Genomic DNA, 19892 nt, shown 5'->3' with positions numbered 1-19892 from the left:
GGACTTTGAAAATTTTATTAACACAATTTTCATAAACATCCACATATAGATATTATATTTTTAAATACAAATATAATATCTACTATATAAAATTAAAATAAATACTTGGTCATAATTATTTTCATCATCATCATACACACACACATATACATATTACTTCCCAATAAATATTATTTTTATTTCGATATTTTAAATTGTAGGAACAGACAAATTATACCTATTTTTATATTTAACCTTTTTTTCCATATAAATAGTTCCCCTTTTAATGTCAAGAATAATTAATTGGCATAGTTGCCACTACTTTAGACCTACCATGCTTCCTTAAAATAGTATGTACATGCATATAATACATGTTTATACTCCTATATGCATGGATTTAAAAGTAGAATGCGATTGTTTTTTTTTGTCTAACTATATATAACCTTATATATATATAATTTTCCCAACTTAATAATGATAATAATAATGCTTTATAGTAAAGGCGTAAATATGCGAACATGTTACTATTTTTTAATATTACGATATAAAAAAACATCTAATAATTATACACGTGAATTTGTAAATACATTTACTTTGAATAAAATATATGCTGTGAAAAAAAAAACAGTTCTAAATATTGTATGCATATTATTATATTTCAACTTTTTACTATTTACTTTTTTTTTAATATAAAGTATAGCATGTGCATCACCATTACATTAAAAGAGCACTTGCTATTTGAAACATGTTTTGAACTGTTATAATTTATGTCTATGAAATAAAACAATTGTTCACAAGCATGCATAAATTTGTATATACACATGTATATACAGTTACACATAAATATATTCATATGTAAAAACATTTATTGCTCCAGAGCTTTTAATTCATTAAGCTATTGCTATATCTTCTTCTATGCAATGCTCATTCTTTATGTGTCTCATTGCATATACGCACACATAACAATTATAAGTTTAAACTAATTTAGAAGCATTTTCTGTGGACAATACTTGGTCCAGATTCATCATATTCTTCTTTTGTAATCCACATTTGTTGAAAGGTTGACAAAGATGATAAGATAGATCCTCCAATCCAAACAGAGTATTTTCTTTCAGGTGGGGCAACAACTTTAATTTTCATGGTTGATGGAGCTAATGTTGTAATGTCTCTTGTAAGTCTTTCTCCAATACCTTCATACATAGTTGTACCACCAGATAAAACAATGTTTCCATAAAGATCTTTACGAATATCAACATCACATTTTTTAATTGAATTAAATGTTGTTGTGTGAATTCCTGCTGCTTCTTTTCCTAAAAAGGATGGTTGGAATAATGCTTCTGGGCATCTAAATCTTTCATTACCTACTGTTATTATATTTCCATCAGGTAATTCATAAGATTTTTCAATATCGCTACTTTGTTCAGATGTTTTCATTTCTTCATCAAAGTTTAAAGCAATATAACATAACTTTTCTTTAATATCTCTTACAATTTCCTTTTCTGCTGATGTAGAAAATCCATATCCTCTTTCATGAAGAATTTTCATTAAGTATTCAGTTAAATCCCTACCAGCTAAATCTAATCTCATTATTGCATGGGGTAATGCATAACCTTCGTAAATTGGAACTGTGTGGGAAACACCATCACCACTATCCAAAACAATACCTGTTGTACGACCAGATGAGTATAAAGATAACACGGCTTGAATTGCTACATACATTGCTGGGACATTAAATGATTCAAACATAATTTGTGTCATTCTTTCACGATTTCCCTTTGGATTTAATGGAGCTTCTGTTAATAAAACGGGATGCTCTTCTGGAGCAGCTCTTAATTCATTATAAAATGTATGATGCCATATTTTTTCCATATCATCCCAATTTGTTACAATACCATGCTCTATTGGGTATTTTAAAGTTAAGATACCTCTTTTTGTTTGAGCTTCATCACCAACAAATGCATCCTTTTCTTCCATACCCACCATAATTCCTGGATTCTTTGGCCTACCAACTATACTAGGGAAAACAGAACGAGGTGCGTCATCCCCAGCAACACCGGCCTTTACATTACCTGATCCATTATCAATAACTAAAGCTTGAACTTCTTCGTCACCCATTTTTTAATTTTTTTTTTTAAGTATACGAATATATATATTTGTAAAAATTTATATTAAATACGAACGAGAAAAAATGCCTTAATAATTTTTGTATTATAATAACGTGTGTATGTATTTATTTCAAATGTGTGTTATCACAATAATATAAAAAAAATTTTTTCAATAATTTTTACGAAATAATTAAAATTTATGTGTATTAATTAATTTCTGTATACATATAAATATTAAAATTCAAGTCAGGAAATAAATGAATATAAAAAAATAAATATAAATAAATAAATATATACATGTAGTAAATATATATAAACATAATAAATGAATATAAAAATGTTAAATTAAATAAATAAAAATTAAATTAAATAGTGCATATAACTGCGTGCACAACATTAATAAACCAATTTAGCAAAAAAAAAGGCACATTTATGTGTATATATCTATTGGCATATATCTTATTTGTGTCAATTATAGTGTAATAATGTGTATATATATGCAATTAGTGAATGGCATAATGCAGTATAAAAAAAAGATAGATGATAGAAGATTGATAAAATAAGCTTAAAGAAAAAAAAAGGTTCAAATTTGCCTTACACATGTATGAAAAAAAGGGGTACGATAAAAAAAAAATAATAAAAATGAACTTGTGTTAAATTTATAGCTAGGAATATAATTTTGGAATATATAAATTTATATGCTATTTTACATTTCAATTTTTTTTAAATAAATAAAGCATATTAATGTGTGTATTTTTTCTTATAACATGAAAAATTATGTTTTGGGGGAAGTTAGCATTTTTCTTATTTTGTTGTGTAAGGAATAGTTACTATTGAGCAATGTATTTACTTTTTTTTTTTTTTATTTTTAATTTATACTATTTTATATAATAAATAAGTGCATGTGCGCGTGCTCATATAATTTTCACGATTTTATTGTAATGCCCACTAAAAAATAAAAATATTATCATAATAAATAAATTAATGGACTTGTGAATTATTACCATTTTCGTATTTTCCCCTATATCATATGTATATATAATATATATAGTATATTATGAATTGTTAAAATTAAGGTCTTCATTCTTTCTTTTGTAGTATATACACATTTAGCTATTCAATGTTTTTTTGTAATGTGTTACAGTTGTAATTGGTCAGGTTTTTTAATCGGACATAAATAAAAATTTATTTTATACTAGCATTTTGGCTAACTCCTCTTTTCTTTTCTTCAATAAAAAAATATAGAACCTTAAGGAAGTTATATAGAAAGGAAATATCCTTCTATATTCTTACAAACATATTTATCATATTTTACACACAATTAAGCTTGATATAAAGGAAATTACGAATATAGCCAAAATGTCAATAGATTGTTCTATAGCTTGTCACCGTATTTTATATGAACATTTTTTTTTTTTTTATAACTAGCCAAATGTGAAATAATTTTCTGAAAATCATTTGTATTTTCATAATTTCTAAATGGTTATTTATGGCTATTTATAATATGCATATAAATAACTTTGAAAGGGGGAAAAAATTATGACAAAAATGGGTATATACATATTTTATTTATATAATGGATATGTTTTATATGTCTATTTTTCTTGAAAAGTGAAGTATAATATGTTAAACAAATGTTAAAGAGAACAGTTACACGAATAAAATAAGCATCATGTTTGTTCATTTTTCTACTATAAAACATTAGCATTTCAAAAACATGATTACTGAAATATTGGCGATTGCAAGTATAAATGCTTACCTCTCCCATATATGATATTTCACAATTTGCAAGTGTGTGTAAAGTAATAAACAAATTTGGATGTATAAAAAAGATAAGAAAAATAACATTCATCTGATTAGTGGTTCCCTCTGGTTAAAGCTTCATTTCGATTTTGTTTTTTTTGTTAAACATATTAACCTCATACTTTTTAAATAATGTATATAAGCTGTCTACTAATTTTGAAATTTGTTCTTCAGTATGGTATGGTGACGGTGTAATCCTAATTCTTTCGGAGCCCCTAAAAAAGAATGAAAAATTATGGCGTGTGCAAATGTGTATATGATATATATACTATATGAACTTTGTCGTAATGCATGAAAAATTAATCATCATGGATGGATAGACTCGTGAAACAATTCTCAATTATACATAAATATGTACGTGTTCTCTTTTTTATTGTTTTATCTGATTACTTTGGAACAGTTGGGTAATTAATTGGTTGTAGGTAAATGTTGTACATTGTTAAAAGGTCATCACATATTTGTTTACATTTTTGTGGACAATTAATTAAAGTAACGACAATATGTGAATCATTATCTATGATAAGTATTCCTCGTTCTTTTAATTTTTCTTTAGTTTTATTAACAACATTTCTGAATTTATTTCTTAATTCCATATCATTTTGAATTATATATATCGCTTCAGCTGATGTAGTAATATTAACAGGTGTTAAAGAAGTAGTAAAAATAAAATGGGGTGAATAAGATCTAATAACATCTATATAATATTTGTTAGCACAAATAAATCCACCTAATGATCCTATTGCTTTTGATAATGTACCATTAATTATATCTATTTCATCACATAAATTTAATTCTTCTGAGTACCCTGAACCTGTTTTTCCATATAAACCAACAGCATGAACTTCATCTATATATGTAAGGGCATTGTATTTTTTAGCTAGCTGAACAATTTTTTTGATATCAGAAATATTTCCAGACATACTATAAATAGATTCAAATACTATCATAATTTTCCTATTTTTATATTCTTTATTCATTCTTAAACTTTTTAATATATTTTCTAAATCGGTCATATCATTATGTTTGAATATATATTTCTCACATCTGGATTCTTGAATTCCATTAATTATAGATGCATGATTCATTTGATCAGATACAAAAACTAAATTAAGTAATTTGCCTAAAGTTCCTAATGCCCCCATATTTGCTATATACCCTGATGTAAATAATAAAGCACTTTCTTTGTTAAACCAACGAGCTAATATATATTCTAAATGTGTATGATTTAATAAGCTTCCAGAAATATTTCTAGTTCCTCCACTACTATTTCCAATTTTTTTAAGAGTTTCGATTCCTACATCAATAACCTGTTCATTATTAGATAATGATAAATAATCATTAGAACACCAAATGACTGTCTTATCATTAGTAATGCTTCTCTTTCGAAAATCATTTAAATTGATGTTGTATATATCTTTTATTTTATTCACGCTATTATTTGTCATTAATCTATCAATATTATTTTCATGATTTATTTCTTTCATTTTGTCTATAGTATAATCTAATTTTATACTGGAACAATCCAGAACCCTTTTTATATTATATGGTGAAGCACCTATACATAATTTATAACCAAACTTTTGATAAAATTCATAAAAAGAAGAAAGTAGTAATTTATTATTTTCAATATAAACATTAGGATAGATTTTCCTTAATTTATTTAGTATAGTAAATATTCTATATCTTTTATCTATAAACAATTTATTTATAAGTTCTTTTAAATCATTATTACATTCATTTTGGAATATATTATATGGTGATTTTAATATCTCTAAAATTGTATTTTCATTACAACTGTTATTATTATTTTTTATTTCATGCTCATATAAATATAAGTCATTATTTTTAGTTTCCAAATGTTTGCATTTACCTTCAATTATTACATTATTTTTTTTTATGCATTCTTCTACATTTTGTCTATTACATAAATTATAACCTCTCAAAATTTTAAAAATATTTATTTTGGATTTATTGTCTATTACAATTAAATGTTTTTTATTAATGGCTTTTCCTATTGGACATAAATTAGACATAACAGATAAAACAACATTATTTTTTTTTTCATGATTTTCATAAAATACTTTAATATTTTTTACAAAGGGGCAGTATTTCTTTATTTCATCCAGACTAACCTTTAACGCTTTTTTCTTTCTCATTATTTATATGGTTGTATATGTGATCAAATTATAATTTATATACTTTCTCTCACCACTCTCTATACCCTTATTTATGCAAATAATAAACCCTGTTTAAATATAAATTAACTATACAAAATGCCAAAATAGTTCAATTGAGCGATCTTTTGTTTTTCTTTTTTTTTGAAAAAGTGTAAAAAAAATAAAAGTCTGAATTATTGTGATATATTTATGTTACCCTTTAAGCTTCTTGTCCTTGTATTGATCTTGATATTTCCATATAGATTACACACATACAAACATTTATATATTATATATACATGTGTGTGTGTGCATACTGAGGCAATATACTCCCTTTACACTACCATATAAATAAAACAAAATGAACAACCCAATTGAAAGAACAAAAAAGAAAAACACCAGTCAGCTATTTTTTGTTATTCAAATTTATAACTAATTAAAATAAAAAAAATTATGAACAAAATATGCCATATTGCCACTGTTATATTATTTATATATTTTTTTTACTGTTGCCTTATTTTGTTATTATTTTATTTTTTTTTAATTTTATATATAATTTTCTATTTAAAAAATAATTAAAAGTATGCTATTAAAAAAAAAGGAAATACATAAAAAATTAATGAAATAAAAGTTAATTTACTGAAAATATAAAAATAATATCTCTATTAATTAAACAATATAGTGATAAGAATACAGACGGTGTTGTCGGAAACAAATCGAATAAAATTTATGATTATTTATAAAAAATATATATTATATATATAAAAAATTGTAATATTTTTATAGTTTTAATTTTTTTTTTCGTCTAAAAAGAAAAATATATTTTATTTTTATGCAAATTGGGACTCTACAAAATTGCCACTTGTATTTAGCCTATATTGGTGTGGCATGCATTTAATAATTTTTCATTGCCATTATTCAAATATCTATTAATGTTACACCCTTTTTATGTTATATATTTTTTTTATTTCTTAAACTTATACTTGGTACATTGGTGATATTTTTCTCATTTTGTTTTTTTTTCCTTTGCATCAATATACCGTGGTACGCTACGAAAAAGTCGAAAAAAATAATAAACATTTTTAAATAAACTACACTATGCATAAATTATTATTATTATTTTTTGAAAGATTTATAATCACATATTTAGCTAATTCACAACATTAGGCATAAATATATAGACAGCATAATGAGGGAAGTACGTTACAAGCATTGTATTGAGATAAATTAATTTGCTCAAAATGAATATTCTTTCTCTTTTCCCCAATATATGTGTCTATATATGTGTACAAATAAAAAATGTATAGCTTATTTTGGTATATTCCCTCTCAAAAATTACATATAATTTAGTAGAGTCCCCATAATATGTACTAAAACTACAATGATAAGAAAATATAAGGAAATAAACTGTTCTTTCCTTTTTCGCCTACATCAAAAAAATGAGAATTAAATTGAAAATAAATGTTGCATATATCAATGTATGTTAATTTTACATATTTTTGTAATATTACTTCATTTCGAGAAAAGACAGTAATTTATCGCCTTTAAGATATTTAAGGCAACGAGGGGGCATCGACTTAAATGCGGAACATATTAGCCTTATACTCATATCCTTATTTAATTTAATTTTAAATACTTTATCATTAATTACTATTGTATATACATAAAATTTACTCTTTATCATATTTTTCATATAAGTATGAAAATTTTTAAGGAAGCAATCGTTTACTTCTTTTACTGATACATTTATATGAGTCAGAATTTTATCAGAACATTTTTTTGTTAAATCAATTGATCCACTAGAACATATTTTTTTCTCAAACCCCAAATCGAATAATGCATTTATATAATGAATAAATTTCTCGCTAAATGTTCTATCAACATTATTATTATCTTCTATTGGCATGTGTTGTAATTTTGTATTTGTCCATGCAGTTAATTTATAAATACATAAACTCCTTACTTGTTGTTCTACAACCTCTCTTACCATATTAGAATTTATATAGTCAGGCTCACTAATACAATATGAAGAATCTCGAATAAAACAGAAACGTGGATCTATAATAAAATTTGTGTGTACACTAAATTTTATTTCATATGTTATATAATTTTTTAATTCTAAAAGGAAATTTTTCATATATATAAAAAAACTATAACTAAAATATTTACCAAAATCTAAATTATAAATTATATGAACAATATCAGTTTTGTTTTCTATACCCCAATATAATTCAAATATATATTTATTAAAATCGCTTTTATCATATTCACTTAATAAATCATAAGATATTAAATATGTTAATATATTTATTCCCAATATAGTAATATTTAGCTCACCATGTGGCTTATATATTTCATTTTCATATAAAAAATTATCACACACAAATATTAAACCTATGGCACTGGTTTTTAAATACATATACTCCATAAAAGCTTGAACATTTATTAAACTGTCTTTATATTTTATATTTACAAAAACAAGACAATTATTTGTAATTATTACATCATCCTTTTCATCATTGTATCCTTTTTTTTCGTCTTTTTCTATTTCTTCTTCCTTTTTATCCTTATTCAAATTGCAATATAAATTATCGTCATTTTGATACTTATTTATCGTAGCTTTTACTAAATCTAAATTTTCAAAATCTACATTAAGGTATATTCCTTTTGCTTGGACTTTATTTTTTATAAATGTATGAGGTATATCAATTGCAATTCCATCGATTTCTTTATCATATGGAAATATTTTTAGTCTAGCATCAACGAAAATAATGTGATAATTATTATTGGAAATGAAAAAAAGAAAAATTAACCAGACAATGAAAAAGGGACATATTCGATATCCCCAATTTAATTTACGTGCATAATATAAGAATAATGTGCAACATATTTGGTGAAAATACTTTCCATACATTTTTCATTTTTTCCAACTTTCCTAAATTTGTATATTAATAAGAAGAGAACAAAAATGTAATCCTTCATACTAGGGGTAATCAAAAATGTAGGTAATCACAGCGATTTATTATTTTTTTTTTTTGCTTGATTTTTTAGCTGTTTTTTTTTTTCATTATTTTTTAGCTATTTTTTTTTTCACTTTTTTCGCTAGCTTTTTGAAAGCGACGCAATAAATTTTGTAATGCATATGTGTAAATTTTGAGTCATTGTTTGAATAGTTTTATTCATGCATCAATGTATGGAATGTGTAATATTGATTTGTTGATAAATTTATACTTTTTTAAAGCATTTCAAATGTCTTTATTTTATAGACAAAAAAAAGTTATAAAAAAGTACGAAAATATTTCGCGTAAAGGGTAAAAAAATAAAAATAATACAAGTAAAACGAACAAAATGACAAATAGTGGGACAGTGGAATATTTAAAAAAAAAATTAATTTAGCTTATTTTATAGACATCAAAAATTAGAGAGCAAATAAAAATTTCCTGCCTTCTCTTTTCAATAACTTGTATATGTATGCAATTGATATAAATATGCCAGATTTTTTCCAAACTATAGAATTATATATATACATATATGTGCGTGAGCAAGCCTATTGTGCAGAGTAATAAGTCAATATTTGTTTGCCAGTTGGATTTTCAGCTTGTTCACAAAGACTAAGCAATGATGAGTTGTTTTCATCTTTGACATCCAACATGTTTTTAAATTGTGTAAAATCATAATTTGGGTTATTTAAGATAGATTGTATTAATTCTTTATTTTGAAGATCTACAATAATTTTGTCTGTTGTTGTGTCAAAATTCGTTTTATTAATTTCAAATAATTTTTCATCTTTTGTATAATAATATAATGTATATGTTAAATATAAAAACAATAAATCATTTTCATTAGTATATACAAGAAAAACAAGGGGATGAGGGTATAGACTTTTTTCAACATTTGGTGAAATATTTTTTTGAAATAATTTTTTCAACACCTTAATATTTTTTTCAAATATACATATACTAATTAAATTTCCTTTATCATAACTGTTAACATTTATATCAATATCATTTTTTTCAATAAGTATATTAAATATTTCATAATTTTGGGTTATTAAACTATATAATAATGGACTGGCATTATATTTATCTTTTTGGTTATAGTCTATATTATTTTCTAATAAATATTTTGATATCTCTGTATTTTTATTTAGTATACTTATAATCAAACCATTTTGATTATCACTATTTATACTATTTATTAAATCTGTATTTTGAATTATAAACTTTATATTTTCAAAATTATTTCCATATACAGCAAAATGAAGAACATTATTTTTGTTAGCATCCGTATAATCTTTGATAATGTAATATTTTTTACTTGATTGATTTTTATTTTCTTTATCTTCAGATTCTTTTGTAATTAATCCATTCATAGCCTTTTTCAGTTCTTCTACATTTTTTTCATGGGCGCAAATGAACAAATTCTTTACCAGTAAAAACTCGCTCATTTTTGTTTTTAGTTTATCTAATTATAGAAATCAAATATAATGCTACCGTAATTTTCTCATAAAATAAAAGTAAAATGAATTTCTAAGCTTTTGAAAAATTTTTATTTTTATTATATGAACGTTTGAAAATGTTTGGAAATGTTTGGAAATAGTTGGAAATACGTTATAAAAATTTAAGCGTATGCATATTTAAAAAAGAGAAAAAAAATTATATACTGCATATATAGCATGCATTCATATAATATATATTATTCATATTGTAAGCATTATAATAAATAATATATAATCAAATTATAATTGCAAAAAAATACTTATAATATTGAGTATATATTTATATTTTATAAATATCGTAAGCTTGTAGAATGATGTTATATTTTAATCAAAATTAAAAGAGTTGTGATAATTTGTGTTGTATAACTACAATACGGTTACAAATGTTTGGATATTTCATTAAAGTATAGATAAAAAAAAATAATAATAAAAAATAAAATAAATGAATAATGGTAAAATGAAAAGTCCATGAATTTGTAATTATTACGTAAGTTATGAAATAAATACAAATAAAATGCAGCATTAATTTAATATATCACAATGCCTGTGCACATACAGCATGTTGTATGTATTGCTTTAAAAAAAAATAGCTTTTAAGCCAGTTTTAAGTTTACATAATTGTGTGTTCATACCCTCAAAATAAATTATAGTATGCAACTTCTATCCTTTAAATAATAATCAAGTAATAACAATGTTAGTGATAGTAAGAATGGGTTGAAAATTAGGCTACTAAGCATACTATCACATGATTTGATATGTGCTATCAAATTCTATCTGATACTTCCCTTTTCCAACTGCGTGTTTTATCGGCTTTATATGATTGTCGTGGTCTGCGTCGAGAATAATAACTCGAGTCTTCTGAATCGGAAGATTTTTTCGATGAATCATTAGAAGAAGAAGATGATCGTGATTTAGATGTTGAATCGGAAGAAGAACTCGAATCTTCAGGTGATGAATTATTATCTGATTCTTTTGAATTAGATCTTGAAGATACACTTGGAGATTTTGATCTTTTAGAATAAGAATTATTTGGTTTTTTACTTTTTTTTCTTGATATATTTCGACGTGATTTATAATTTGATGATTCATTATCACTACTATTGTCACTACTACTTTCACTACTACTACTTTTACTACTACTCTCATTACTACTTTCACTACTATTTTCTGTTTCACTATCAACACTTGATTTTGGTGAATAATCTCTCGAATTTCTGTTATAATTTCTATTTCTATATTGTGATGTTCCTGTATAATTATTTGAATAATAATCATCATCATGTCCATATCTTTCATATTTTATTTGTTCTAATGAATCTGCTTGTGGACCATATTTATTATTATTTCCTGATTTAAAATAACTTCTTTTAATATTTTCATCTTGATTTTTTCCTTTTTTTTTTTTTTTATTTAAAAAAAAGCTTTTTTTTTCTACTACTTTTGATTCTATATTTGTACATAAATTTGCATATTTTGCTGCTTCAATTCTTTCATTTTTTAAATATTTATTATCTCTTAAAAGTTTTAATATATTGTTTGAAATTTCTCTTATCCCAATTCCTTTATCTCTTAAGTTTTCTAAATATGTAAAATGAGCTAGCTTTTTTATTAATTCTTCTTTTTCTTTCACATCGCTAATAAAATATTCACATCCATTTTTCATGACATATTCACAAAGTCGCAATCCCTAAAAAATGGAAAAAAATCGATAAATAATAAATGAACAAATGGGTCTAAACTATTATTTAAATTGCTTTTATCAAGTCAGTGCATAATTATTTATGCATGCTTTGTACTATTAGGTTATTGCTTCAAGACTAACCTTGTATATTCGTCGCCATTTTGATGGCTTTTCTTGTATTGCCTTGAAAACTTCCCTTATTACTCTTTTGTAGTAAGTAGCATCGTATGTTGATATAGACAAGTCATACAAAAGGCTGTTCGATACACCATAGTTTTTATTATTTAAAGCTTCTTTTAAATTTTTTTCAAATTGATTTGATTCTAAATATCTGTAAATAATAAGCAAATTCAAATTATATGTTCAAAGCAAAGAAAATATTAATGAATGTCACAAAATAAGTGGAAGTCCTCGAAATTTATGAGTAATAATAATTTCGATTTCCCCTCTTTTTACTCATATACATAATATGTATGTGCATTGATAGTTTCTTACTTTTGTAAATAATTGTTTATACTTGATACTTTTGAATTCACCTTTTTAAACAATAGCATCTGCAAAAGTTAAATCAAACAATGTGTCATTATATGGGTATATTTATAAATGTGGACAAGTAATGTGTGTTTTATTTTTTCTATTTTTTTGATTACCTTTTATATGAATTATACAGATCGAGACTTCATTAAATAAAAAATAATTTATATATGTACAACCAAAAAATAGAGGGTAATTATATATGAATAAAAATGTAAAAATATTGATATAAAAAAATAACAATAATATTTATGATAATTATATAACGTTAAAAATTAAAAAAAAACAATAACGAAATTGTACAACATGCTATTAAAATAATTATTAACAATCTACGTTACAATGCAAAAACAATAAATTAAATTAAAGAAAAAATAATGCACATAATGCTGTTTTATATGTATAATATATATAGTAATTATTTATATGTACAAATGTATATATACACAAAAAATGTTAAAAAAATGGAATTTGTTAGCTAATTCGTTTGGCGAATTTGTTGATTTACTAAATAAAGTTTACAACTGTTTATAGGTTAAAAAGTAAAAAGCGGAATAAAGTAAAATAAAATGCAAAAAGAAAATGCAAAAAGAAAATGCAAAAGAAAATGCAAAAGAAAAAATCAGTGATCAATTGTCCAGACTGAAAGCTATACGCAATAATTATGAATTTAATCAAAAATTTTGCAAATATATACAGATTATATATATATATATTTATGTGGTATTTATTTGGTTTATTCCCATTTTACCATCTCTTTGCATATTTAAATTATATGAAGACTATTTGTAGTTATCATAAATATGTAATGGGGGTACATATGCGATATATCTATAAACAAATTAGGCGCGTGATAATCAACAGATAAAACGTGTATAATATTTATACATATATAATGTTGTACTCTCTTTTGAGGGTAAAACAAAATAAATCAAATAGTAAGTAAATTTTTATAATAAAAATGTACATATATAAGCATGAAAAATATATATCTACATTTTACTAAAACATTAATTCATCATTTATTAATATTATAAATAATTTTAATTAAAGGTTATAAAATTAGAAGTATTTATAAAAAATGACTATATATAAATATATATATCTTTATGAATAACTCTTTTGTAATATTCTATTTTATTGAGAAAATTACCTAGAATTCTACTATTATATAAATAGTATAATATATGCATGTTCTACTTTTATTTAAGTAAAAAAAATTATTAAGGACATAATTTAATATCCATTTGTATTATTAACTTATTTTGTTTATTTGATGAAAGTGTTTTATTCTGTTTTATTTTTTTTTTCCCGGTATAATAATTTATTTATATTTTTTTCGAGACGTAATATTTTTTGTATACTATCAAAAAATGAAGAGCAAAAATAAAAGCATTCATAATACTTTTCATTTGTTTAGGTTGGATTTTTTTTATTTATCACATTTTTTGCGCATTTTAATTATTTTGTTTAATTTTTTCTACAGCTAAACATGTTAATAATATATTGTTTTAATTTGTTTACTAACCATTTAAGTAGCATTCGTTTATTTGTCCCTTGAATTTTGATTAAATTTGCCTTTTACTATATAGTAGTAAGTAATAAGTAGTACATGTATATAAAATATAACATTATTTGACATTTTTTAAATATTTAACTTTTTTTTTTAAATTAAAAGATTATAATTTACCTACAAACCCTTAAAACAGTAGAATATATAATTAAATACCTTTTTAATTCCCCTTTTAAATTTTAATATATAAAACAAATATTATAAAATACTTAAAAAAACTATATGTGTATGCAATATATATATATATATATATATATATAAACCGGAATTCTCTTAAACAAATAAGCAGATTAGCTACTGGCTTATTCGCTAGCCCTATAAATATAGTGATCTTATATATCTATTCTCAACATGTTTAACCATAGTTATTGTGTCCTTTTTCAATTAAATCTATAAAAATTAAAACAAAACTCAAAAGAGTAAAAAAATGTAGAAAATTTCATAAATCATTCATAAAGTATTTAAGATACAGTATAGTTTTAGGTTTTTTCATTATATTCACATAATTTTGACAATGTTTGAAAATGATATCTTTATTAGAATTAAAAAGGATGTAATGATTAGTCACTTTTTTTCGTAAATTTTTTTTGTAAATAATTTTTGTGCATTTGAATGAAAATAATGTAGGTCGTCATTTACCATCAGCGGCTGTTCACTGTCTTTTATCAAAAAAATTGAAAAAAAAAAAAATTTCAAAATAAAATTTTCATATAAATAAATATAAATACTTCTTCACCCCAATAAGACAGCAATATATGCATAACAAATATAATGCGCATATGCACATACGTATGTTTTGTCTGAAATGAAAAAAAATTATATAAAAAATGATAAGAAGTAATAAAATTTTCACGTATTTTTATAAGCATCCTTTTATTTCTCCTTCTATTAAATAAAAATGCTGTAATACACAATTCCAATGAATTATGGCAAATATTGTCAAAAATAATAATAAATAATTATACCGGTTAAAAAAAATACACACATTTTTTTCAAGTGGCTATTTAATAATTTATATGCTTGTCTAAACTTTTTATGCATAATATGTATAATGATTTTTGAATATATTAAGATTGTAAAAAAATAATAAAAAAGGATGGTAAGCAAAACTCAAAAGGGAGGTGAAGGATGTGATGGGTCATCGAAGCAGACACATTTAAGTAAAGGAACTGGAGGAGAGAAAGTAAAAGGGGAAATTGCAAAATTACATGAATGGTATATTAATAAAAATATCGAAGAGAAAAAAAAAGATAATGTAGATATAATAAATAATATAGAAAAATATTTTGAAGATGCTGAATTAACAGGAAATGTAGAAGAATATATAAATGTAATATGTAGAATAAAAAATATAACAAATAACAATGATAGAACAAAAAATGAAAATGACATGGATGAAGATGATATAGATGTAATTAAAAAAGTTGCCAATACAAAATTATTAATTGATACATATCAAATGGGTACAAAGAGTGGTGTTAATTTTGAATATACCTATGATAGAGTATATGATATAAATAATAATAATAATATGATTTTTAATGATTATATAATAAATAATATAAAAAATATATTTCAAGGTATAAATTGTAGTATATTAGCATATGGACAAACAAGTAGTGGAAAAACACATACGATGTTAGGAAATTTGGAATACCTTCATAATTTATTTAAATTATATGGAGACAATAAAAATGACCAAAATAGTAATATTAGTCATATAAAATTATCCTATAATGAATTAATTAATTGTATTGTTAATGAACCAGAAGATATTGGATTAATATTGAATTGTATAAATTACATATTTATGTATATAGATTATCATGGAAATAAAAATAAAAATAAAATAGATGAATTAAAAGCAGATAATTCATTATCTATTGAACATAACAGAAAAGAATTTATAGTTACTTTGTCTATTATAGAAATATATAATGAAGTTATTTATGACCTTATTAGTGGTGAAAAGAATTTATCAGTTAATATGATTGACCCAAATAAAAATGAATTTGTGATTAAAAATTTAAAAGAAGTTGAAATTGAAAATGTAATTAATGCTTTACAATATTTAGAAGAAGGAGTAAAAAATCGTAAAATAGCTTTTACTCATATGAATAAATCATCATCTAGATCCCATTTAATTTTTATAATAAAAATTAATAGATATATATATAAAACAAATACTATTAGATGTGGGAAATTATGTCTTGTTGATTTAGCTGGTAGTGAAAGATTAAAACAAACAAAAGCTACAGGAACTATAAAAATTGAAACAACTATGATAAATAAAAGTCTTAGTGTTCTTAGTAAAGTTATTAATGCATTGGCTGTAATGCAAATTAAAGAAAAAATCGAAAAAAATAATAAAGACAAACTTCGAGAAATTAATGAAATATCAGAACAAAAAGATTCTAATGAAATAGATGATCTATATGGAAAAAAAGAAGATAACAATAATGATACCAACATTCCTAAGCGTATATCTAATACAACAAAAAAAGCAAAATGTGATGGAATAAATAATAATATGTATATACCATATAGAGATTCCAAATTAACAAGAGTACTATCAGACAGTTTAGGAAATAATTGTAAAAGTATACTTATATGTACAATATCATCCCAATTAAAATATTTAAATGAAACAGCTTCAACTATTAAATTTGCACAGCGAGCTAAAATGGTAAAAGCCAAACCAGTGATTAGAGAAGAAAAGATAGAAACCAAATCTAAAACACCAGAATTGGATAATGACCATTTGGAAAATGATGACGATAATAATGCTAATAATAGTGGAAATAACAAGTTTGATATATTTGTCAATTTTAATAAAAAACATATAACAAAAGATATATTATTTTTTTCATATAGTTTATGTATTTTTAGTTATATCTGTGGTTTTAAAAGTACAGGAAAAGTAAAATATTTAGACTTTTTTATAGAATCTTATAAAAATAAAATAAACATAATAAAAGATCAACTAAATAAGTCTACATGTAATAACGAAATAAATGAATGTATTTTAAAAACTTTTGATGAGTTAAAACTACTTACTGAAGTTGAAAGAAAGAAGTTAATAAATTTTATGCCAAACCAAGGAGAAGTAAACAAAATCGAAGATAAAATTAGCAAACCTGGCAAAGAAGAAAGCAATGCAAATAATACAGAAACATTAACACATCAAAATTTAAAACGAATGAGTTATAATACAAATTTATATAAATTTGGAAAAAATTATGAAAACCATGAAGAAGATGATGATCCATTGATAGGAGATATTTTAGTAAAAATGAAAAATGATATATGTAATATTATTAAATTTAATTTAAAAATTTTAAAAGATGTTATGAAAACAGATGATGTAACATTTGATGAAATGATAGATATTGTAAATACTATGAAAGATAATAATAATATTTTCTTACTAAATGAACTTAATGAAATTAATGAAAAAAATAATTTTGATGAGAACACCAAATTAGACAATGATAATAATACCTTAGAAAATGCTCATAGTAATAATACTAATTGTGAAGATAGTGGAAAAAATAAAATTCATCAAAAAGGTCAAAAAGAAATTAATATAAAAGGAGATAAAAAACGTGGTGATTTAAAAAAAAAAAAAAATACGGCAGAAATGGACGAAACAAATCAAGATAGTAAAATGGGTTTACATAATGTGAATGACGATAAAAATATATTATCGGTAGCATTAAATGGGAAACATTTATATTTTGCTAGAAATATATTAAGTATAAAAAATATTCAAAATATATTTAATTATATAAATAATAATTATACCAAGTTTATAAATGATTTTACTACAGATAAAAGTACAGTATTTACTAATTTCGATTTAAAAGAAAATTTAGATAGACAAGTTATTGAAAAAAATAATACGATTTATAATTTTATTCATTCTGCTACTATGTTTCAAAATAGTGGAACTTTAAAAAATCTGAATAGTAATTATATTATAAATAGAATGCAAACTGAATTTTTTAACAACAATTGTAATCATCCAAATATTAAGTGTGTAAAAAATATGAATGACAATTATGCTCAAAGTAAAGATTTTGAAGGAATACAAAACTATACTAGTAATAATGGAAAAATTTTGATAAATAGTCATGCATATAAATCAAAGTCTCACCTTTCTGTAACAGATTTACAACATAGTGATCCTTCTAAATCTGTAGATGCATCAAACATAGAAACAGATAAAAATGTAAAATTTTCAACAACAGAAAATGGTTCAAACGTATCATTTGCTAATGAAACGGATAAACAAAAAGGTATAGATCAAAATGAATTAGACACAAGTTATAAATCGGAATCGTTATTAACTCTTTTCAGTTCTGAGAAAAAAAATGGTGTAAATTTTGAGCCAGCCAAAATGGGTTCTAAAAAAGAGCTAGATACACGAACTATTAAGGTTTCTAGAAATGAAGAATACATTGTTGAATTTGAAAAACTTTTGGAAAATGAGGACTTTAAAAAATTATACGAATTTATAATTGATAGAGAAAAAAAATCAGATGAAAATAATGAGGCACCAAATGTAAAACCACCAGATGAATTATTAGATGATGATATATTAAGAAAATTAGAATCTAAAATAAATGATGAAATTCGAAAAATAAATAATAATGTAGATGTTGATATTCGTTATAAAAAAAAAGGAATAGATAAAAGAAATAGACACAAACATAAAAATCAAAATGATTCAAACTCAATTTTTTGTAATCGTAAAAGTGATATAATAAGTAGTGAATCATCAAATGAAGCCTCAAGCCATAGCAATAATAGAAACAATAACAACATTCGTTATAGAAAAAAAAAAATAAAAAATAATATTTTAAATCAAAATGAGAATGTTTTAGGAATTCCATATATAAATAATGCAGATATATCTTATTTAGAAACAAAAAGAAATACTAATGTGTTATTTAAAAATTTATTTACTATGATTCGAGATTTTTTTAATTTTGGCAATGATCAACCATCTATTAATGATCCAATTGAAATTAATATCCCAGAAATAATTAATAATGAATTATTATATAATAAAAAGTTTTTAGAAAAAAATTTAGAATCTTATAATATTAGAAATTTTCAAATTAATAATAAAAAAATGTATCTTTTAAATGAATCTGAATATGCACATTTAAAAGAATTAATAAATTATAAAAACAAAATGATATACTTTTTAAATTTAGAATACAAAAAATGTAAACTCTCAGCATGAAAAAAAAAAATTTAACATATACATATGTATATATAAATCAGCTTATAATAATTGTTAATTTTTTTATATATACACATTTTTCATATTTGTGTTTGCTTCTTCGTTCTTTTATTCATAATTATGATAATTTGTAATTATTCGTTCATAAGTTTTACTAAACTAATCACAAATATGGATTCTATATGCGTACATAGTTTAAATTTACTATTTGTAATTTTCCATTTCCAAAAATTTTGATAACTATATTAAATATTTAATCAACATTCCCAATCAGAAGGAAAAGACACTTTTTTTTGTATCTTCATCATGTGC

General features: G+C 23.0%; 6 protein-coding genes across 6 annotated transcripts; 1 reads left to right on the top strand and 5 right to left on the bottom strand.

The window, feature by feature from the left end:
* Positions 1-963: 963 nt before the first annotated feature.
* Positions 964-2094, bottom strand: PVVCY_1406140 (actin II, putative; the record flags this gene model as incomplete). Its single annotated transcript, XM_008624420.1, has 1 exon — positions 964-2094. One exon carries the CDS (start codon positions 2092-2094, stop codon positions 964-966), a length of 1131 nt encoding a protein of 376 aa, XP_008622642.1.
* A 1863-nt stretch (positions 2095-3957) lies between these two features.
* On the bottom strand, positions 3958-6043 carry PVVCY_1406130 (delta-aminolevulinic acid synthetase, putative; the record flags this gene model as incomplete). Its single annotated transcript, XM_008624421.1, has 2 exons — positions 3958-4102; positions 4278-6043. The coding sequence occupies 2 exons, from the start codon at positions 6041-6043 to the stop codon at positions 3958-3960; spliced, it is 1911 nt and encodes a 636-aa protein (XP_008622643.1).
* A 1507-nt stretch (positions 6044-7550) lies between these two features.
* PVVCY_1406120 (conserved Plasmodium protein, unknown function) lies at positions 7551-8964 on the bottom strand (the record flags this gene model as incomplete). The annotated part of the gene is made up of 2 exons (XM_008624422.1): positions 7551-8796; positions 8903-8964. 2 exons carry the CDS (start codon positions 8962-8964, stop codon positions 7551-7553), a joined length of 1308 nt encoding a protein of 435 aa, XP_008622644.1.
* A 626-nt stretch (positions 8965-9590) lies between these two features.
* On the bottom strand, positions 9591-10490 carry PVVCY_1406110 (conserved Plasmodium protein, unknown function; the record flags this gene model as incomplete). Its single annotated transcript, XM_008624423.1, has 1 exon — positions 9591-10490. The coding sequence occupies one exon, from the start codon at positions 10488-10490 to the stop codon at positions 9591-9593; it is 900 nt and encodes a 299-aa protein (XP_008622645.1).
* Positions 10491-11304: 814 nt separating this feature from the next.
* On the bottom strand, positions 11305-12776 carry PVVCY_1406100 (epsin, putative; the record flags this gene model as incomplete). Its single annotated transcript, XM_008624424.1, has 3 exons — positions 11305-12228; positions 12364-12553; positions 12718-12776. The coding sequence occupies 3 exons, from the start codon at positions 12774-12776 to the stop codon at positions 11305-11307; spliced, it is 1173 nt and encodes a 390-aa protein (XP_008622646.1).
* A 2649-nt stretch (positions 12777-15425) lies between these two features.
* PVVCY_1406090 (kinesin, putative) lies at positions 15426-19580 on the top strand (the record flags this gene model as incomplete). The annotated part of the gene is made up of 1 exon (XM_008624425.1): positions 15426-19580. One exon carries the CDS (start codon positions 15426-15428, stop codon positions 19578-19580), a length of 4155 nt encoding a protein of 1384 aa, XP_008622647.1.
* Between the last annotated feature and the right edge of the window lie 312 nt (positions 19581-19892).

This window comes from Plasmodium vinckei (assembly GCF_900681995.1).
Source record: "Plasmodium vinckei vinckei genome assembly, chromosome: PVVCY_14".
Classification (NCBI taxonomy): domain Eukaryota; phylum Apicomplexa; class Aconoidasida; order Haemosporida; family Plasmodiidae; genus Plasmodium; species Plasmodium vinckei.
Note: the sequence above shows the minus strand (reverse complement) of the source record. Positions and strands in the feature narration are given on the sequence as shown.